Source organism: Malus sylvestris, chromosome 4 (genome assembly GCF_916048215.2).
Source record: "Malus sylvestris chromosome 4, drMalSylv7.2, whole genome shotgun sequence".
In the NCBI taxonomy this organism is placed as follows: Eukaryota; Viridiplantae; Streptophyta; class Magnoliopsida; order Rosales; family Rosaceae; genus Malus; species Malus sylvestris.
The window spans coordinates 14445586-14463783 of NC_062263.1; the positions used below are offsets into that span (position 1 = coordinate 14445586).

General features: G+C 36.6%; 1 protein-coding gene across 2 annotated transcripts; it reads left to right on the forward strand.

Moving 5' to 3' along the window:
- The first annotated feature begins 2208 nt into the window (after window positions 1-2208).
- Window positions 2209-10376, forward strand: LOC126619470 (protein fluG). 2 transcript variants are annotated; one of them, XM_050287869.1, is made up of 18 exons: window positions 2209-2474; window positions 2650-2901; window positions 3159-3225; window positions 3327-3443; window positions 3520-3625; window positions 4007-4163; window positions 4257-4352; window positions 4788-4836; window positions 5400-5671; window positions 6456-6628; window positions 6766-6886; window positions 7194-7246; window positions 7339-7468; window positions 8215-8360; window positions 8547-8735; window positions 9065-9297; window positions 9742-9905; window positions 9964-10376. In XM_050287869.1, exons 1-18 carry the CDS (start codon window positions 2313-2315, stop codon window positions 10054-10056), a joined length of 2580 nt encoding a protein of 859 aa, XP_050143826.1. In that variant the 5' UTR covers window positions 2209-2312; the 3' UTR covers window positions 10057-10376. The 2 variants fall into 2 exon arrangements, with proteins under 2 accessions (XP_050143826.1, XP_050143827.1); XM_050287870.1 differs by having other exon boundaries at window positions 2211-2474; window positions 9742-9884; window positions 9994-10376.
- The last annotated feature ends 7822 nt before the right edge of the window (window positions 10377-18198 follow it).

Genomic DNA, 18198 nt, shown 5'->3' on the forward strand with positions numbered 1-18198 from the left:
ATTTTGTGGTATCCATTAATGTAAATATTTTAAATTGAAGATCAACTTCATTCATTGTATTCATATAGGGTCAAAGAGTGTAACAGTAAAAAATCATCAAAATCAGAGTTAAAATAACCGCTAAATCATGATTTTTCGTTGATAACCGTCGAAACGTTTTGTCCCGTTACTTGATCTCTGAATGTTTTCTTTTTGCAATTTTTGGCGTATGCAATCTCGATCTATATAAAAACATCTTTGACGGTTGGATCGTTGAAACTAGTTTCGTAGAGTGCGTATCCCATCAAAAAAAAGATTCACTAACACTTAAGAGTTTATTCATACATTCATGAAGTAAAACATAAGATTTTGTGATATCCACTAGTGTAAATATTTTAAATTGAAGATCGAGTTCATTCATTGTATTCGTACAGGGTCAAGGAGTGTAACTGTTAAAAATCATCAAAATCGGAGTTAAAATAACCGTTAAATTGTGATTTTTTGTTGATAACCGTAAAAATGTTTTGTCCTGTTACTTGATCTATGAATATTTGTTTTTTGCAATTTTGGCGTATGCGATCTTGAAGCATATATAAACAAGTTTGACGATTTGATCATTGAAATTAGTTTCGTAGAATGTGTATCCCATCAAAACGATAGATTCACTAACACTTAAAAGTTTATTCATACTTCGATTAAGTATAACATAAAATTTTTTGCTAGTGTAAATATTTTAAATTGACGATCGAATTCATTCATTGTATTCATATAAGGTCAAGGAGTGTAACTGTAAAAAATCATGAAAATCGGAGTTAAAATAACTGTTAAATCTTGATTTTTCTTTGATAACTGTCGAAAAGTTTTGTCCCGTTACTTGATCTCTGAATGTTTATTTTTTGCAATTTTTGGCGTATGCGATCTTGAAACATATACAAATAACGTTGACGGTTGGATCGTTGAAATTAGTTTTGTAGAAAGCGTATCCCATCAAAACGATATATTCACTAACACTTAAAGTTTATTTATACTATCATTAATTATAACATAAGATTTTGTGATATCCACTAGTTTAAATATTTTAAATTGAAGATCGAATTCATTTATTGTATTCATATAGAATCAAGGAGTGTAGCTCTAAAAAATTATCAAAATCGGAGTTAAAATAACCGTTAAATCGTGATTTTTCGTTTATAACCGTCGAAAAGTTTTGTCATGTTACTTGATCTTTGAAGGTTTTTTTTTGCATTTATTGGCATATGCGATCTCGAAGTATATACAAACATGTTTAATGGTTGGATTGTTGAAACTAGTTTTGTAGAATACGTATCTCATTAAAACAATAGATTCACTAACACTTAAAAGTTTATTCATACTTTCATTAAGTATAACATAAGATTTTGTGGTATCCATTAGTGTAAATATTTTAAATTAAAAATTGAGTTCATTCATTGTATTCATATAGGTTCAAGGAGTGTAGCTGTAAAAAATCATCAAAATCGGAGTTAAAATAACTGTTAAATCGTGATTTTTCATTGATAATTGTCGAAAATTTTTGTCCCGTTACTTGATCTCTGAATGTTTGTTTTTTGTGATTTTTTGCTGATGCAATCTCGAAGCATATACAAACAAGTTTGAAGGTTGAATCGTTAAAATTAGTTTTGTAGAATTCGTATCCCATCAAGTTCAATAGTATGTGTATATATATTTATTTATTAAGTAGATTTAAATTTATTTATTTTATACGTATAACACTTAAGAAATTGAATGATATGTATATTTAAGCCGATCCAATGATTACCAATTTTTAATATTTAATATATATATATATATATATATATATAATTATAGTTTTTAGGGGTATTAAATTGTTAAATTAATATATATAATTATTATAATATTTTTTAAAATTATAAAATTAATATTTTTCTTATCATGTATCGTATTACCAAGTGTATACCGAACCAACCAGTTATCTTAACAGATGCTTTTCAGGTGACTTGATAATGACCCGATTCGTTATCGTGTCAATCCAAACACCTGTTAATTTCGTGTCGTATCATATCGAATTATTGGGTCGTGTCAGAAATTGACAGGCCTAATTACAGTACTCTACAAATGAATAAAAAGAGGAAATGACCGTTTTGGACGGTTCAAATACACATATCCCGAGGAACATTGAATGGAGACAAAAAACAGGGTCCGTTGTTGTAATATCATTTCTGGTAGAAGTCTTCCGTTATATTGTTTAATTTTATAAAAGGATGACGACGCCACATTTTTCCCGGTTCAACGCTCTCACAAATTTTCATTTGATTTGACCAACGACTCGCCTCATGGATTTGACGGAGCTGAAAACGGCGGTGGAGGAAGCGGAGCTCGTCGACGCCCACGCCCACAACATCGTCGCCGCCGACTCCACCATCCCCTTCATCAGCTGCTTCTCCGAAGCCACCGGCGACGCCTTATCCTACGCACCCCATTCCCTCTCCTTCAAGGTGCGTATTAACCACTCCCTCAACTCTCAACTCCGCTGCTATCTTACGCCTTTAGCATTCAATCTCAAGTCAACAGGTTATCTCTGTCGATTGTGACTGTAATCTATCTGACTGATGTTTCTATGTTGCCAAAACGCTGTGTTTTTTGTGATGTTTTGGTATCGATGACTTGCAGAGGAATTTGAAGGATGTCGCCGAGCTCTACGGATCGGAAAAAACCTTGCATGGAGTAGAAGAACACCGGAGACTCGCCGGATTGCAGGCAATTAGCTTGGCGTGCTTCACAGCTGCAAGAATCTCTGTCATTCTCATTGATGATGGGTTGAGGTTTGACAAGAAGCTCGACATAGATTGGCATAAAAATTTCGCACCGGTTGTTGGCCGGATTTTGAGAATTGAGTATTTGGCTGAGGAAATTCTCAATGAAGTGAGTGGGACAACATTTGCATTGTTTGTAAAATTTTTGAATTTTATGTTTTGTTTTGTTATGTTATGTCCTGTATGTGATTCGAATCGCTTACTCGAAAATTCAGTTGCTGGAATTATATTTGGACATTAACATTGTCAAAGATCTAATGAACTTTTTCGAATTTATCAATGTTTTCAGTTTCTCATCGATTTGTTTGAGTTACTGAGCAACAAACACATATCATTAATTTTCTTGTCACTTTATGTTTGTTTTAGGAATTGCCCAGTGGATCGTCTTGGACACTTGATTTGTTCACCGAAAAGTTTGTTGGAAAATTGAAATCATATCCTTTTCAATAGCTATGGTGTTTGCATTACTTTGTCATGTATTGGTGTAAAACTGTTAACTTCCTGATTTAGTTGAATTCCTTATCGACTGTGCTACAGTTGGCAATAAGATTTTTGGCTTGAAAAGTATAGCTGCATATCGCAGTGGCCTGGAAATTAATACAAATGTTACTAGGGAAGATGCTGAGGAAGGTCTTGCTGATGTGTTACGTGGTGCGTACTGCATTTTGATGGGTTTTTTGCTATGTTTACACCCATGTATTCTGATTAGATTAATCTATGTTTCCAGCTGCACAGCCCGTTCGCGTATCAAATAAAAGTTTTATCGATTTTATCTTCACTCGTAGTTTGGAGGTTGCTCTGCTTTTTGACTTGCCCATGCAGATACATACGGGGTAATCGTAATTTTGAGATTATCAAAATGTTTTTGCATTCTACTTTGTTTGATTGCTGAGACTTATCAAAAGGAAATGATAACTAATAAATTCTCTGTCACTAGTTGAAGAAATATGTCTGAAGATTAGCTGACTAATCCTTGCATTTCAGGAGATTAAATCGATTATAGAAACCTGGTAATGTTGATTTCTGTAGAAATAATGTAATGTCCAGGAGGCTGATCCATTTCTAGGAAGCACCAAACAGATTCTTGGATTTTAAGTTATTATTCCCGGCCTACTTTCAATTAGAGTAGGAAAGTGCTTCAATCTGTATGATAATATGTTTGATTTTTCAAAATTATGATGTCTGTGTACTAATAATTAACCACATGTAACTAGTTTTGGTGATAAAGATTTGGATATGCGGCTATCCAATCCTCTTCATCTTCGGGATGTTCTTGAGGACAAGAGATTTTCTAAATGCCATATAGTTCTTTTACATGCATCCTACCCATTTTCAAAAGAAGCATCATACCTAGCCTCCATTTATCCCCAGGTAAGGTTTTCTAACTCTCTGTGAATTACATTATTTTGCACATTGGAAATACCCTTGCAAGTTCGTACGGTTGATAAACACTTTCCCTTACAGGTGTACCTTGACTTTGGGTTGGCTGTCCCTAAGCTCAGTGTCCATGGGATGATATCTTCTGTCAAGGAACTTTTAGAGCTAGCTCCAATTAAGAAGGTACGGCATGTGAAATTTAAGCTGATAACAAATGAAGAAACTATGCATTCTAAGTTCTAGGAACACCTACAGAGAGATTTTTCCTCTGTAGAGAAAATTAAGCATGATTTAGGCAGTCCATAGTATTCTACTAAACTACCTGCTTGAAGCAGTTTAGTGATCAGGGTATTCTATTATTCTTCCTAGACCTGGCCATGAAGCTATCTGATGTCATGTTTGATTCATCCCTCTTAGCTATATGAAAATTATGCAGAGGTATAGTAGGTAGAGTTGTAGAATAATTAAAAGATGTCTCCATAATGGTCTGGGCACTGTGTAAAAAATGGAGAGATGTTTCCTTTTGTGTGCATGCATGCCCATGCTCATGTTTGTTCTTTCCCTTACTAAATCTGAATTAGTAATACACCTGACTGTTGAGCATGAATCGATTTGCAGGTGATGTTTAGCACTGACGGCTACGCATTTCCTGAAACTTTCTACTTAGGTTTGTTACTATATCTACTTAATATTGTATTTGTTTTTTTTTTTTTTATAGTGTTGAAAATTTGTTCATGCAATAGATGTTTATTGCATTAGTACATGGTACTAGAATTTTTAAACATATGTTTGACGTCTGCTAAATTATGAAGTGAATTTTTGTATACAATAATGCATGTCTGTTAGTTATCCACAATCACAATGATGAAAATAGACCTTGTTGTCTGAAGAATAGATGTCTTTTTTTCCTTCTGTGGCAGAGGAGCACTAGTTGTCTCAATCTGTTTATATAAGTATGTTGGATTAGCACTAGGTTTTGCAAAGGAAATGTACTGTCAAATTAAAATATGTGTTATTAAAACATGACTAGGATGATACAAGAAGTTAAAGTAGGTATGTTTTATCAAACTCAACATGTATATGTTGGTGAAAGTACCTCTGACTCTTTATTAATAACTATTTTACACACTTACAACAAGATATAGAATCCAAATTGACTTCAGATGTTTTTATTTTATCTATATATTTGAGTTAGAGGTCACTTTGAGATTTTATCTACATGTTTGACAGGTGCAAAAAAAGCACGTGAAGTTGTTTTCTCTGTCCTACGGGATGCTTGCACTGACGGTGATCTCTCAGTCCCTGAAGCTATTGAGGCTGCTAAAGACATATTTTCACAAAATGCGATTCAGTTTTACAAGATTAATTATGCTGTAAAATCTTCTGGTTCAAATAATTATGTAGCACTGGACTTCACGAAGGTGAACAGTAATGACTCAGAAAATGATGTCTCACTTGTTCGTGTTATGTGGGGTGATACTTCAGGACAACAGAGATGCCGTGTAAGTTCTATTTTCTTTTGGTTAAAATATACAATAGTACTTCCCTATGGTATATTCTCATTAGAGAGAGTGACCGTGTGTGTGTGTGTGTGTGTGTGTGTGTGTGTGTGCATCTGTGTCTCTGTGTGTGGGTGTGGGTGGGTGTGTGTGTGTGTCTGTCTGTCTGTGTTGGTGTGTGTGTGTGTGTCTGTGTGCGAGCGCGCGAGTGGTGGGTGTGTTGTGTGTGGGTGGGTGGGTGTGTGTAGTACTTCCAGTTGTAAGAAAGTGACAGTTGTGAAAAGGATACAGGTCAGAAGCTACATGTGGGCCTGAGGTGACCATCGGTCCCCGGCCAAAACAGAAATTGTCCTAGATTCTCTCAACAAATTGCTTTCTTAACCAAAAAACAAGATTCATAGTTTCATTTATGAGAAAAATGAAAGAGAAGTTGCTCATTTTAGATATAGTGGGAATACCACTTTGTGAAACTTCTTGCTAGTTATGGTTCACTCATCTCATGATATGCATTTTGAAGAGAACTGTTGCATAGCACACTATCATACCAGACATACAACAATGCCTTTTTATGCTTTACCCATGGTGGAACTAGTAGAAATCTGTTGAATAAATGATTGTAAGAAACCAGTTGCTGTTACTTTTTCTTAACTTATATTCTCTTATAATCAAGATCATAGATTCCTATGGGGAAATTAACATCCTAAACTGTTTCTAATTTTAATAGGTGACTTGAAATTGCATAGATTTTGATTTCATTTGCTGCATTCATTGTCCATCACTGTTTCAGGTTGTTCCCAAAAAGCGATTCAATGATGTTGTTATAAAAAATGGTATTGGTTTGACTTTTGCTTCTATGGGAATGACTTCATTAGTTGATGGTCCGGCTGATGAGACTAATTTGACTGGAGTGGGTGAGATCAGACTCATGCCTGATTTATCGACTAAACGGAAAATTCCATGGTACTTTTAAACTCCATGAGGTTTCCAAGTATATCTTTCTATCTGAGTAACAATATGTTCATTTTAGTAACAGCATCTCAAATGTTGCACTTTTAGTAATGTGTTATTTTATTTAATACCAATATTTTCCTCAACAGGGTAGAACAAGAGGAGATGGTTTTGGCCGATATGCATCTAAAACCGGGTGAAGCATGGGAATACTGCCCAAGAGAAGCCTTACGTAGGGTTTCAAAAATTTTGAAAGATGATTTTAACTTGGTAGGTTGAATTATTAATAGTTTACGTATATTTTCTTCTCAAAAAATAGTTTACGTATAGATGAATTTGGTGATTATACTTTGTGGAAGATGCAATGTTTTTCCCCCTCTAATTGATAGGCTGCTTTTACTCAGGGCTCAGGAAATTTGTTTTTCATCTGTATTGCAATGTAATCAGTTAAGCTTATGTTCGTATTGTTGGTGGACTGCTTGTTCACTTTATTGCACTAATGTCCAATTCATCGACAAGTTACATATGCTTTCTATCACTAAAAAGGAGCAATAAATCTTCAATGTTATTTGTCCAGGATATGAATGCAGGATTTGAGAATGAGTTTTTTCTCTTGAAAGGTATACTAAGGTAATGGATACTTCTGACTCTAAGTCAGTTTGTAATTGAACATTTTACATACATTGTGACAATTTTGTATACAAAATCTAAAAACTGTGCAGGGATGGGAAGGAGGAATTGGTCCCATTTGACTCAACACCCTACTGCTCTGCATCAGCATATGATTCTGCTTCTTATTTATTTCACGAAATTGTTCCTGCTCTTCATTCATTGAATATTACTGTGGAGCAGGTGAAGAAAACTCATGATATTGTTGCTTATTGTTTTTATAATTTTGTAGGACGAACTTTTCCATCAGAATACCGTGCTGTGTAATTTATAGGTCTTTTTATCCATCCATTCTTTTGTTTATGTCATTTGGAGGTAAGGATCCACCATTTCACATGATTAAGTTATATCTAAGAATAAGGGTTCATTTATTTTGCCTTGACTTTTTGATAAACTGATCTTGCTTGTTGAAGTTCGATGTGGTGTGAGCCCCACAACTAATATCCATTTAAAAAAAAAATGGGGATCCCTTCCCTTAAAGGCCTCCTCTCTCTCTCTCTCTCTCTCTCTCTCTCTCTCTCTATATATATATATATATATATATATATATATCAATGTATTAAAAGGCGAAGGCATAGGTGAGGCTTCCCATGGATAGCCCCGCCTAGGCGTGAGGCTTCGCCTCACGGTACCTAAAATTTTGATATATATTATATATATAATTACATAAATAAAATATAATACTTTGTAAAGTAAATATAATTATAACTAAATCAAATATAATATCATCTTCTTCATTACTAAGTCTAGTTGTACTTAGGAACTGCGTCATAAGGTCTTAAAATGTTATAATTAATTTTTCTGGTAGACCTTTATTAAGGGCTCTCTCTCTCTCTCTCTCTTTCTCTCTCTCTCACCCAATAGCATGCTGCAAATGCAATTCAAGTGTGGCCAGCTTTTATTAACTTTTGTCGTTGTACAAACTGTAGTTGCATGCAGAAGCTGGGAAAGGTCAATTTGAGATGGCACTTGGGCACACTGCTTGTATGCATGCTGCTGACAACCTGATTTATACTCGTGAAGTTATTAGAGCCATTGCAAGGAAACATGGATTGTTGGCAACTTTCATGCCAAAGTAGGTTCTCGAATTTTCCCTACAGATGCAGATGTGACCTACTTATTTCAGTGAAAAAAAGCAAGAATGTTGATTAGTTTAATTTGGGGACTTAATGTTCAACTAGGCTGACTGTTTCTTATTATTTTTCTTCTTTGATGTCCCTAACTAAATGTACTCTGCGTAACTTTGTGGTCTCTTGGGCAGGTATGCTCTTGATGACATTGGCTCTGGGGCGCATGTACATCTTAGTTTGTGGCAGAATGGCACAAATGTGTTTACGGCATCTGGTGGTTCCTCTCAGCATGGAATGTCAAAGATCGGGGAAGAATTCATGGCAGGGGTTTTACACCATCTGCCTGCAATTTTGGCATTTATAGCACCGATTCCAAATAGGTGATATCAAACTCCCCCAATTGAATTATTGCATTAATTTTTGTTTTTTGTGTCTAGTAATTTATGAGTCTGTGGTTCCATGTTTGGTATCAAAATAATATCTCATGGGTGCATTTCACAATGTTGTGAAGCATCTAAAGTTTGATGCTTTCAATTTTGAGCTTTTGAGTAACATGTGTAAAGCTTATGAGCTAAATTTGTCTTAGATGTACAATTTTGTATGAGATACGATATCATAGCTTTGAATGCATTTTCATACCTTTTTATTCTACCTTAAAATTGCTTTGATCGAAATATCGGCTCTTATTTTCAACCATTATTTGGTGTAGTTATGACCGAATTCAACCTAATACATGGAGTGGAGCATACAAGTGTTGGGGAAAAGAAAACAGAGAAGCTCCGTTAAGAACTGCATGCCCACCTGGAATACAAGCTGGTTTGGTGAGCAACTTTGAGATTAAATCATTTGATGGATGTGCAAATCCACACTTAGGCTTGGCTGCAATACTTGCTGGTGGTATTGATGGTCTTAGGAATCATCTTCGTCTCCCGGAACCTGTTGGTAAGATAACATGTTATTGTTGATAAAATGTGTATTGAGTTGACCTTCTATTCTCCCTAATTTTATTACGAGGATAGGTGGCTTTTAGATATGATATTCATTTTCCTTATAAAAGTGATTGGATTGATCATTTGAGACGAGTCGCTTCTCATATAGTTTCAGCTTTTTCATACTAAATTTGTTACTTTCCCATTCACTGAAACGATTATGTGCCTTATTGAGTGCAAAGAGTGAAGAAAAAGCATTTAATTATTTCTATCTGGTCCTAAGATTGTTTCCGCCGCATTGATTTATTTTCCTTACCTGAATTTGTCATGAGTTTACCGCATACTCTGATATATATTTGAAGACTTTCGATAGAGTTTAAGCGGCTCTCTTTTCTTTCAAGAAGATTATATACTGTAGTCTGACATAGTAATAATATATCCTCAATTCGTTGAACAGATACAAATCCTTCTGGCCTTGGTGCAGAAGTAGAAAGGTTGCCGAAATCACTTTCTGAATCTTTAGAAGCTCTCAAGGAAGACAATTTGTTCGCAGATTTACTTGGGGAAAACCTATTGGTTGCGATAAAAGGGGTCCGCAAGGTACGTTTTGAATATGATTTTGTAATGGTGTTCTAGTAAATTATTTCAACCATTGCAAAACATTACTGAAAATTTAGAGCGAATAACGATCGCAATTTTCCATTTGCAGGCGGAGATTGACTACTACTCGAAGAACAAAGATGCATACAAGCAACTTATATACCGCTATTGAGTTAATTAGCTTATTGTCTTGTGACTATTCCTGGTTTAGTCAAGCTCTGATCCTGTACTTTCTTAAGCTCCTCTACCGGACGCAAACCAGTTTGGAAATAATGTAAGCACTAAGCATACGTGAGGCTATAAAAACTTATACTATATTTTCAACCGAACGTAAATATGTATGGATTAATGTAGAATATTTTTATGTGGTCATCGACAAACTTGTCAAACAAACTTGTCAACGCTGGGGAAATTTGTGCTCTCGTGGTTGAAAATCCCTTCTATAGTGAGATTTTCATAGTGATGCTATAAAAACAAACTATATTTTCGATATCACATTTTTGTAATGTTTGAGAGTTTACATTGGTGTACTATCTAACCTGGAAAGCGACGTGTATGTGCCACGTCAATGAATAAATTTATCTAATTGAATATTGGTTGTATGCATTGATGGATCTAGGAAAAAATTATTTGGGGGGTCACATAAAAATTCATAAACATATCTTAGACATAATACCTTAAAAATTAAACCCTAATTCCATCATTTATAATGTATAGAATAATAACAATACAAGTTACAATTGTCCACGACACTTGAAAACGCTGCATTATAGCTTCATTATCAACAGAAGAAAAAACATCGTTCTTAATTTAAACCACCATGCTATACTCAATCATTGATCTCTTATTCGGTTTTGCGATGGACTTTTCAAAATACATAGTGGAAAAGGTTCTTGCCACTAAAGCAATGTAATAAAAAATACGCCTGATTATATACTCTATTCTTCCGTGCCTCCACCATTTACCATTTTTTTACAAGACTACCAATTCCTTTCAATAACAACAACAACAACAACAACAACAACAACAAAACATTATCCCACTAAATGGGGTCGGCTATATAAATCCTAGAATGCTATTAAACTCGGTTTTGTGTCATATTTTCCGTTAGATCCAAGTAATCTAAGTCTTTTCTTAGAGTCTCTGTCCAAGTCTTCCTAGGTCTTTCTCTACCCCTTTAGCCTTGAACCTCTGTCTTGTAATCGCATCTTCTAACCGGAGCGTCTATAGGTCTTCTCTTCATATGTCCAAACCACCTTAACTGATTTTCTCTCATCTTACCTTCAATTTCGGTTACTCCTAATTCACCTTGGATATCCTCATTCCTATTATTGTCCTTTCTTGTGTGTCCACACATCTAATGAAGCATTATCATCTCTGCTACACTCATTATGTTTACGTGTTGATACTTCACTGCGCAACATTCCATACCATAAAGCATCGATGGCCTTATTACCGTGTTATAAAATTTTTCCTTAAGTTTTAGTGGCATACGCCTGTCGAACAACACACCTGATGCACTCTTCCACTTCATCCATCCGGTTTGTATTCTATGATTGAGGTCTCTATCCAATTCTCCGTTCTTTTGCAAGATAGATCCAAGATAGTGAAAGCGTTCACTCTTTGGTATTTCTTGATCTCCAATCCTCACCCCTAACTCATTTGAACCTCCATTTTCACTCAACTTGCATTCCATATACTATGTCTTTGACCTACTTAGTGAAGGAAAAAATTTGTCCTAGCTAAGAACAAGTAAGAACATTTGAATACATATGCAAACTATTAACACTTTAAAGTAGGCATGCATTAAAAAACAATTCATAAAACCCATGACTTTCAAAGCCTAGTATATGGTGAACCAATAAACTCTTTAACAACATTAAAGAGAAGTAAAGATTTAGAGTTTCTTTACCCTTGAAGCTCATCCTTGTTTACACAAGGGATTCACCCAAGTGGAGGGCCTTCAAGTCACCTCCAAGCTCCTTGGACATTCCTTGTGATTTTCCTCCTTTTAGTGCTCCTTTGCTTCTTTGAGGATTTGAGGATTTGTTCTCCAAAACACCAAAAATTTGATGTCTCTAACTCTCCACACCAAAGATGTATCTTGTGAAGATAATATGGATGACTTAGGGAAGAAGAGATTGCTAGATGTCCCTCCCCTAAGTGGCCGGCCTCTTTAGAGAAAAATGAGAGAAAGTGTTTCACCCAATTTCTTTAAAAAAAACCCTAATGAGAAATAAAGCTATAAAGTTCCTTTTATACTTCATTTCAAGTGAGTGGCAAACTTGTAATTAATTCAAGCTTGCCCATTCACCCAATGGCCGGCCATATTAATGTTATTGGGCTAATTGCCTTAGTTGTCATACAACTTAAACATAATGGGCCTTGTGGACCAAAACGCTTTTGAGACCCGAAGCCCAAAACAAACTTAAAAGCCCAATACGAACCTTTCGTAAAATTAATTAACTAATTAATTAATCTTGACCATTCATCAATTAAACCATTTAATTGCTTATCCATTTCATTTAATTTCCTCACATACATCCTTACTCGGTGTACGATCCATTAGGTTCCAATTAGCGAGGTAGTGGGCAATTGTTACTCTTAACGATCGATTGTGAATTGAAACCACATTTCAATTCTCCCTTAATGATTAGTGTTTGCTAATCATTTAGGGCTTCCACAAACCATGAGTGACACCTAGCAGTATGTCATGGTTACCCAAGCTAAGTAGAAGTGGTTGGAGAACCTATCCAGTTACAACTACAATGCAATACGGTCATTCTCTAATACAATACTCTTAATCACATTGTTTGAGTGATAGTTTGTTTCATGTTTACTATCCAATGTGATACTTATCCATATGATTCCCTTGAATATGATTTGGAACAAACTTCCTAAGTCATATTCATATGCTTTGGCCAAAGACTTTAGAATCATATCTTAGAGTATTCTCCTTCCACCATGGAAGGTTAGAGATCCCTTGTTGTGCATTCATATGCCTACATGACTAGATAGCTTGACCCCAACAATGCCGTGGACACTCCGATGGAATGCCATTGACATGATCAAAGATCAAGAACCTAACCATTAGACATCTATGATGCCTCAGGTCAAAGGACTACTTTGCATATTGCAACTTTCGAGTTCTTACATGACATGTATGTTCAAACTCTCTTTTGATCGTTGTTCAGTGTACTCGATTACTCTTTCGAGCACCTATGTATTTGTCTTAGTGTCCAACACCAAATGACTTGAGACTAGTCATACTCACGCTTGAGTCAATATAACACATACTATCCTTAGCGGATTGTCAATGCCCAATCGGCAATCCTATGGCTAGGAACGTTTTAGGAATGAACATAAGAGAATGGTCTCGATAATCTAACTCACTTAGATCACTTGTCTCTTAGATCAAATACATCCCTAGGATTCCCTTATTGCTTAAACACATGATACAATAAATAGTGATTAACAATAAGCTTTGCCCTTCATTAAACATATAAAAGTTTAATACATTAAGTATTCCAAAAAGCTATTACATCAAATGAGTGGCTTTGTGGGTATACTTCCAACAATCTCCCACTTGCACTCAAAGCCATCCTCCCATGTATCTAATACCCATCTTTTCCATATGACGGTCAAGCTGGATTTGAGACATTGGATTTGTCAGTGGATCTGCTACGTTATCGGCTGAAGCACCTTTGAGAATGTTGACTTTCCCCTCGGCAGCATATCTTCTAATGATATTAAAACGCCTGTCAAAATGCTTGTTCTTTTGATGTGCCCTGGGTTCCTTGGCTTGAGCTATCGCCCCACTATTATCACAGTACAAAGTTACTGGTGATGTAATGGTTGGAACCACCCCAAGTTCAGTGATGAACTTCTTCATCCAGAACGCTTCTTTGCCGACTTCAGCTGCAGCGACATATTCAGCCTCTGTTGTGGAATCAGCAATTACACTCTGTTTCTTGCTCTTCCAACTGACAGCCCCACCATTCAGAGTGAATACATATCCGGAGTTGGAATTTCTATCATCGACGTCAGATTGGAAATCTGCGTCTGTATAGGCTTCCACTCGCAACTCTGCCGCTCCTCCATATACGAGGAACATGTCCTTAGTTCTTCTTAAGTACTTAAGGACCGTCTTGACAGCTGCCCAGTGTTCTGGTCCTGGGTTAGATTGATATCGACTAGTAATGCTCACAACATATGCGATATCAGGCCTTGTGCATATCATGGCATACATGAGACTCCCTATGGCGGAAGCATAAGAAATAGTATTCATTTGCCGTATCTCTTCAGGAGTCTTAGGTTTCATGGACTTAGAAAGGTGAATTCCATGTCTAACAGGAAGAAAACCTTTCTTAGATTGTTCCATCTGGAACCTACTTAGCACCTTATCAATGTACATAGATTGGGATAATCCAATTAATTTTCTGGATCTATCACGATAGAGCTTTATCCCAAGTACATAAGATGCATCTCCTAAATCTTTCATGTGGAATGTTTTGGACAACCACACTTTTACAGAAGAAAGTATTGCAGTGTCATTCCCGAATAGTAATATGTCATCTACATATAACACTAGGAATACTACTGCTTCCCCAACGACCTTTTGATAAACACAATTGTCGTCTTCGTTTTGAGTAAAACCAAACATTTTGATTTCAGTGTCAAAACGAATGTTCCAGCTCCTGGAGGCTTGCTTAAGTCCATAAATGGACCTTTGAAGCTTGCATACCTTAGTCTTTTCAGACTTAGACACGAAACCTTCGGGTTGAGTCATATAGAGCTCTTCCTCTAGGTAGCCATTCAGAAAGGCCGTCTTCACGTCCATTTGCCATATCTCATAATCATGGTATGCAGCTATAGCAAGCAAAATCCGAATGGACTTAATCATGGCTACAGGAGAGAAGGTTTCTTCATAGTCAATCCATTCTCGTTGCCTGTAACCCTTGGCTACAAGTCTAGCCTTATAAGTCTCCACGTTCCCATCAACGCCTATCTTCCTCTTGAAGACCCATTTGTTTCCAACAGGTACAATACCTTCTGGAGGGTCTACAAGAGTCCAGACCTGATTTTGATACATGGAATCCATCTCGGATTTCATGGCCTCTTGCCATCTCTTTGAATCAATGTCGGACATTGCTTCAGTGTAGTCCCTAGGGTCCTCCTTTGTGTCATTGTCACCTAGAAGGTGCAATTCCGCAAAGTCATTGTCTAAGCCATACCTCTTAGGTGGCTTACTAACCCGTTCAGATCTACGTAGAGCTAGGGGTTCAGGAACAGGGTTGTCAATATGTCGAGTGCTTGTTTGTGGTTCATTATTAATCTCATTAATTTCCATCTCTTTGCTTATAGTTCTTTGAGAACGAATTCGTCCTCTAGAAACTTAGCAGTTCTGGTGACAAAGACTTTCTGGTCGTCAGGATGGTAGAACTCATATCCCATAGTTTCTCTAGGATATCCCACAAAATAGCATCTTACTGATCTCGCTTCAAGCTTAGTAGCTTCAAGCTTCTTGACATATTCTTCACAACCCCAAATCTTAACATGATTAAGACTTGGCTTTCTTCCATGCCATATCTCATAGGGCGTTTGTGAAACTAACTTGGAAGGTACTCTATTAAGCAAGTAAGCTGCTGTATATAGAGCGTATCCTCATAATGTTACTGGTAGATCAGCGGAACTCATCATAGAACGAACCATGTTCATCAAGGTTCGATTTCTCCTTTCAGAAACTCCATTAAGTTGTGGAGTTCCCGGTGGAGTCCACTGTGATATTATTCCACACTATTTGAGATAATCTAGGAACTCATTACTCAGATATTCACCCCCTCGATCCGATCTTAGGATCTTTATCTGTTTCCCAGTTTGCTTCTCAACTTCATTCTTGAATTCCTTGAACCTTTCAAAGGATTCTGACTTGTACTTCATAAGATACACATAGCCAAACCGAGAGTGATCGTCGGTGAATGTGATATAGTAGGAGAAGCCTCCTCTTGACGTAGTAGACATAGGTCCACATACGTCAGTGTGGATTAACCCTAGAATTTCAGTGGCACGCTCTCATTTTCCAGTAAATGGAGATTTGGTCATCTTCCCTTTCAAGCAACATTCACAAGTACCCATCTGGTCATTACCTAATGGGCGGATATATCCGTCTTTCGACATCTTGTGAATCTTATCAAGGTTCACATGTCCAAGTTTAAGATGCCACATCTTTTCTTGGTTAACTTCTTCTCTAGCCCTTTTGGGTTTTGAGGTATTCCCGCTTGCAATACAGTGCATCCCACTATTCGTCTCTAGGTGAAAAAGTCCCTCTATCATATTACCATGAGAGATAATACGACCATTCAAGTATAAAGTGCAACTCATTTTGTCAAACAATACTGAGTGCCCATCTCGTAAAAGCTTAGAGATGGAAATCAAATTCTTTATACATGAAGGAAAATATAAACAATTTTTAAGTTCCAGGACTTCCCCAGAGGGTAGGTTAAGCATGTAGGTGCCTATTGCTTTTGCAGAGATTTTAGTGCCGTTCCCAACTCGCACAACCATCTCCCCATTGCGTAGTGACTTGCTCCCCGCTAGTCCCTGCATCGTATTACAGATATGTTGACTAGCGCCTGAATCAAATATCCAGGAATTGGAGCTTACTGTAAAAGCACTTTCTATGATAGAAATAGTCTCTTCAAAAGTTCGTGTCATAAGGCTCGCAATGCGCACCCTGTATTTCTTCTTCCAACGTTCATCCTTTCCACAATGAAAGCATGTTCCTTTGGATTTCTTTGCCTTCTTCTTATGCAACCTTTTCCTTGTGATTGCATTCTCACTCCCACTGTCTCTTTTGAAACCTTTTTCAAATTTACAGCACATGTCAATCATCTCGTTTAAAGCATGATCGAATCTATTCACTTTATAGTTTACAATAAACTTAGTGAAATCATCCGAGAGAGATGCAAGGAAAAAGTCTTGGGCCATTTTCCCATCGATGGAAGTTCCTAAACTTTTAAGATCTTTAAATATCTTTTCCATCTTTTGTCCATGTTTATAGACCGATGTCCCCTTTGCCATTTTGGCATTCATTAGACTACAAACATTTGAGAATCGTACATTACTAGTCTCAATGTCATGCATCTTATGCAAACTTTCAACCATGGCACAAGAAGTGTCCATGTGCTTATGTAGCTTCATAAGCTCCTCACTAAGTGAAGTAAGGATTAAGCATTTGGCCTGTAAATCATCCTCATAGTGTCTAACATAATTTTGACACTCCTCCTTTGAAGCTAGTTTTGTAGGAGGTATATAAGGAGGGGATTGCTTAAGCACATACAATATGTCTTTCACCTTTGAGACATTCTCAATGTGGCGATACCAAGCAAGGAAACGTTGGCCCTTAAGGCCCTTTTTGTCAAGTATAATGGTGGGTATAATTTTAGGCATGTCGTTAACTACATAACAGAACAGAAATCGTATTAGATTGTTTGTTTAAAACTATTTGATTGGGTCTTTGAATCAAATAGTACCACCAATTATTTTTGGCAAATTCCACATCCCTCAATAGAATTCGAGAGTTATATTGAACTCTTAGCAGGGTATGGGAGACTCACCATTACCAAGCTCACCTCACGATGATACGATGTTGGTTAGCAAAAATAATGATGTGAGAATAACGCATTATTCATTTACAACCTTTTGTAATTACCCATCCGTTTGGCCTCTAGAGAATGTTGCCTCACGATGATACGATGTCGGCTCCATTGCACTTAGTTTAAGTTATTCCCACCATGTTTAGTTTGTGAAGGGGTTCAAGAATAGCCTCACGATGATACGATGTCGGCTATCCTCGTTGCCTACACTCACCTCATCATATGTTTATGGACTCCTCCTCCTGGATGTAAGCACATACTTTGAACTCCCCCATGATAGGGTGAAGCCGGTGCATGAGTCACAAACGATTGGAGCCTACCACGGTGGAAGGCCTACGAAGAGATGTTCAAAACATTTCTCGCTTATCAACTTAATATTCATTTGTCGAGGGAGTAGTTTTGGGCTACATCAAAATCATTTTAATCATATTAAAAGAACTTGGGCCTATCACAACTATTGGTCCAAGTTAATATGAATTTAGTAGTTTATAATACTCCCACTATTTCGAAGAAATAAGTGAGACTATATGGAACTACTAACGAATGCATTGCATCCTCATATGGACTATATAGTCATATTAGGTCTTAGGATGATTATGAACCGATTAATTTGATCCAACACGAGCCTTGTGTTGGACCTTGGGTTTAAGGTAGATAGT

Bases quoted from the DNA above. Each gene is read 5' to 3' on its own strand.
- LOC126619470 (XM_050287869.1), top strand. From the start codon at position 2,313: ATGGATTTGACGGAGCTGAAAACGGCGGTGGAGGAAGCGGAGCTCGTC. The intron at 2,902-3,158 runs GTGAGTGGGACA...TGTTTGTTTTAG, and splicing joins CTGAGGAAATTCTCAATGAA to GAATTGCCCAGTGGATCGTC. The intron at 4,164-4,256 runs GTAAGGTTTTCT...TTTCCCTTACAG, and splicing joins TAGCCTCCATTTATCCCCAG to GTGTACCTTGACTTTGGGTT.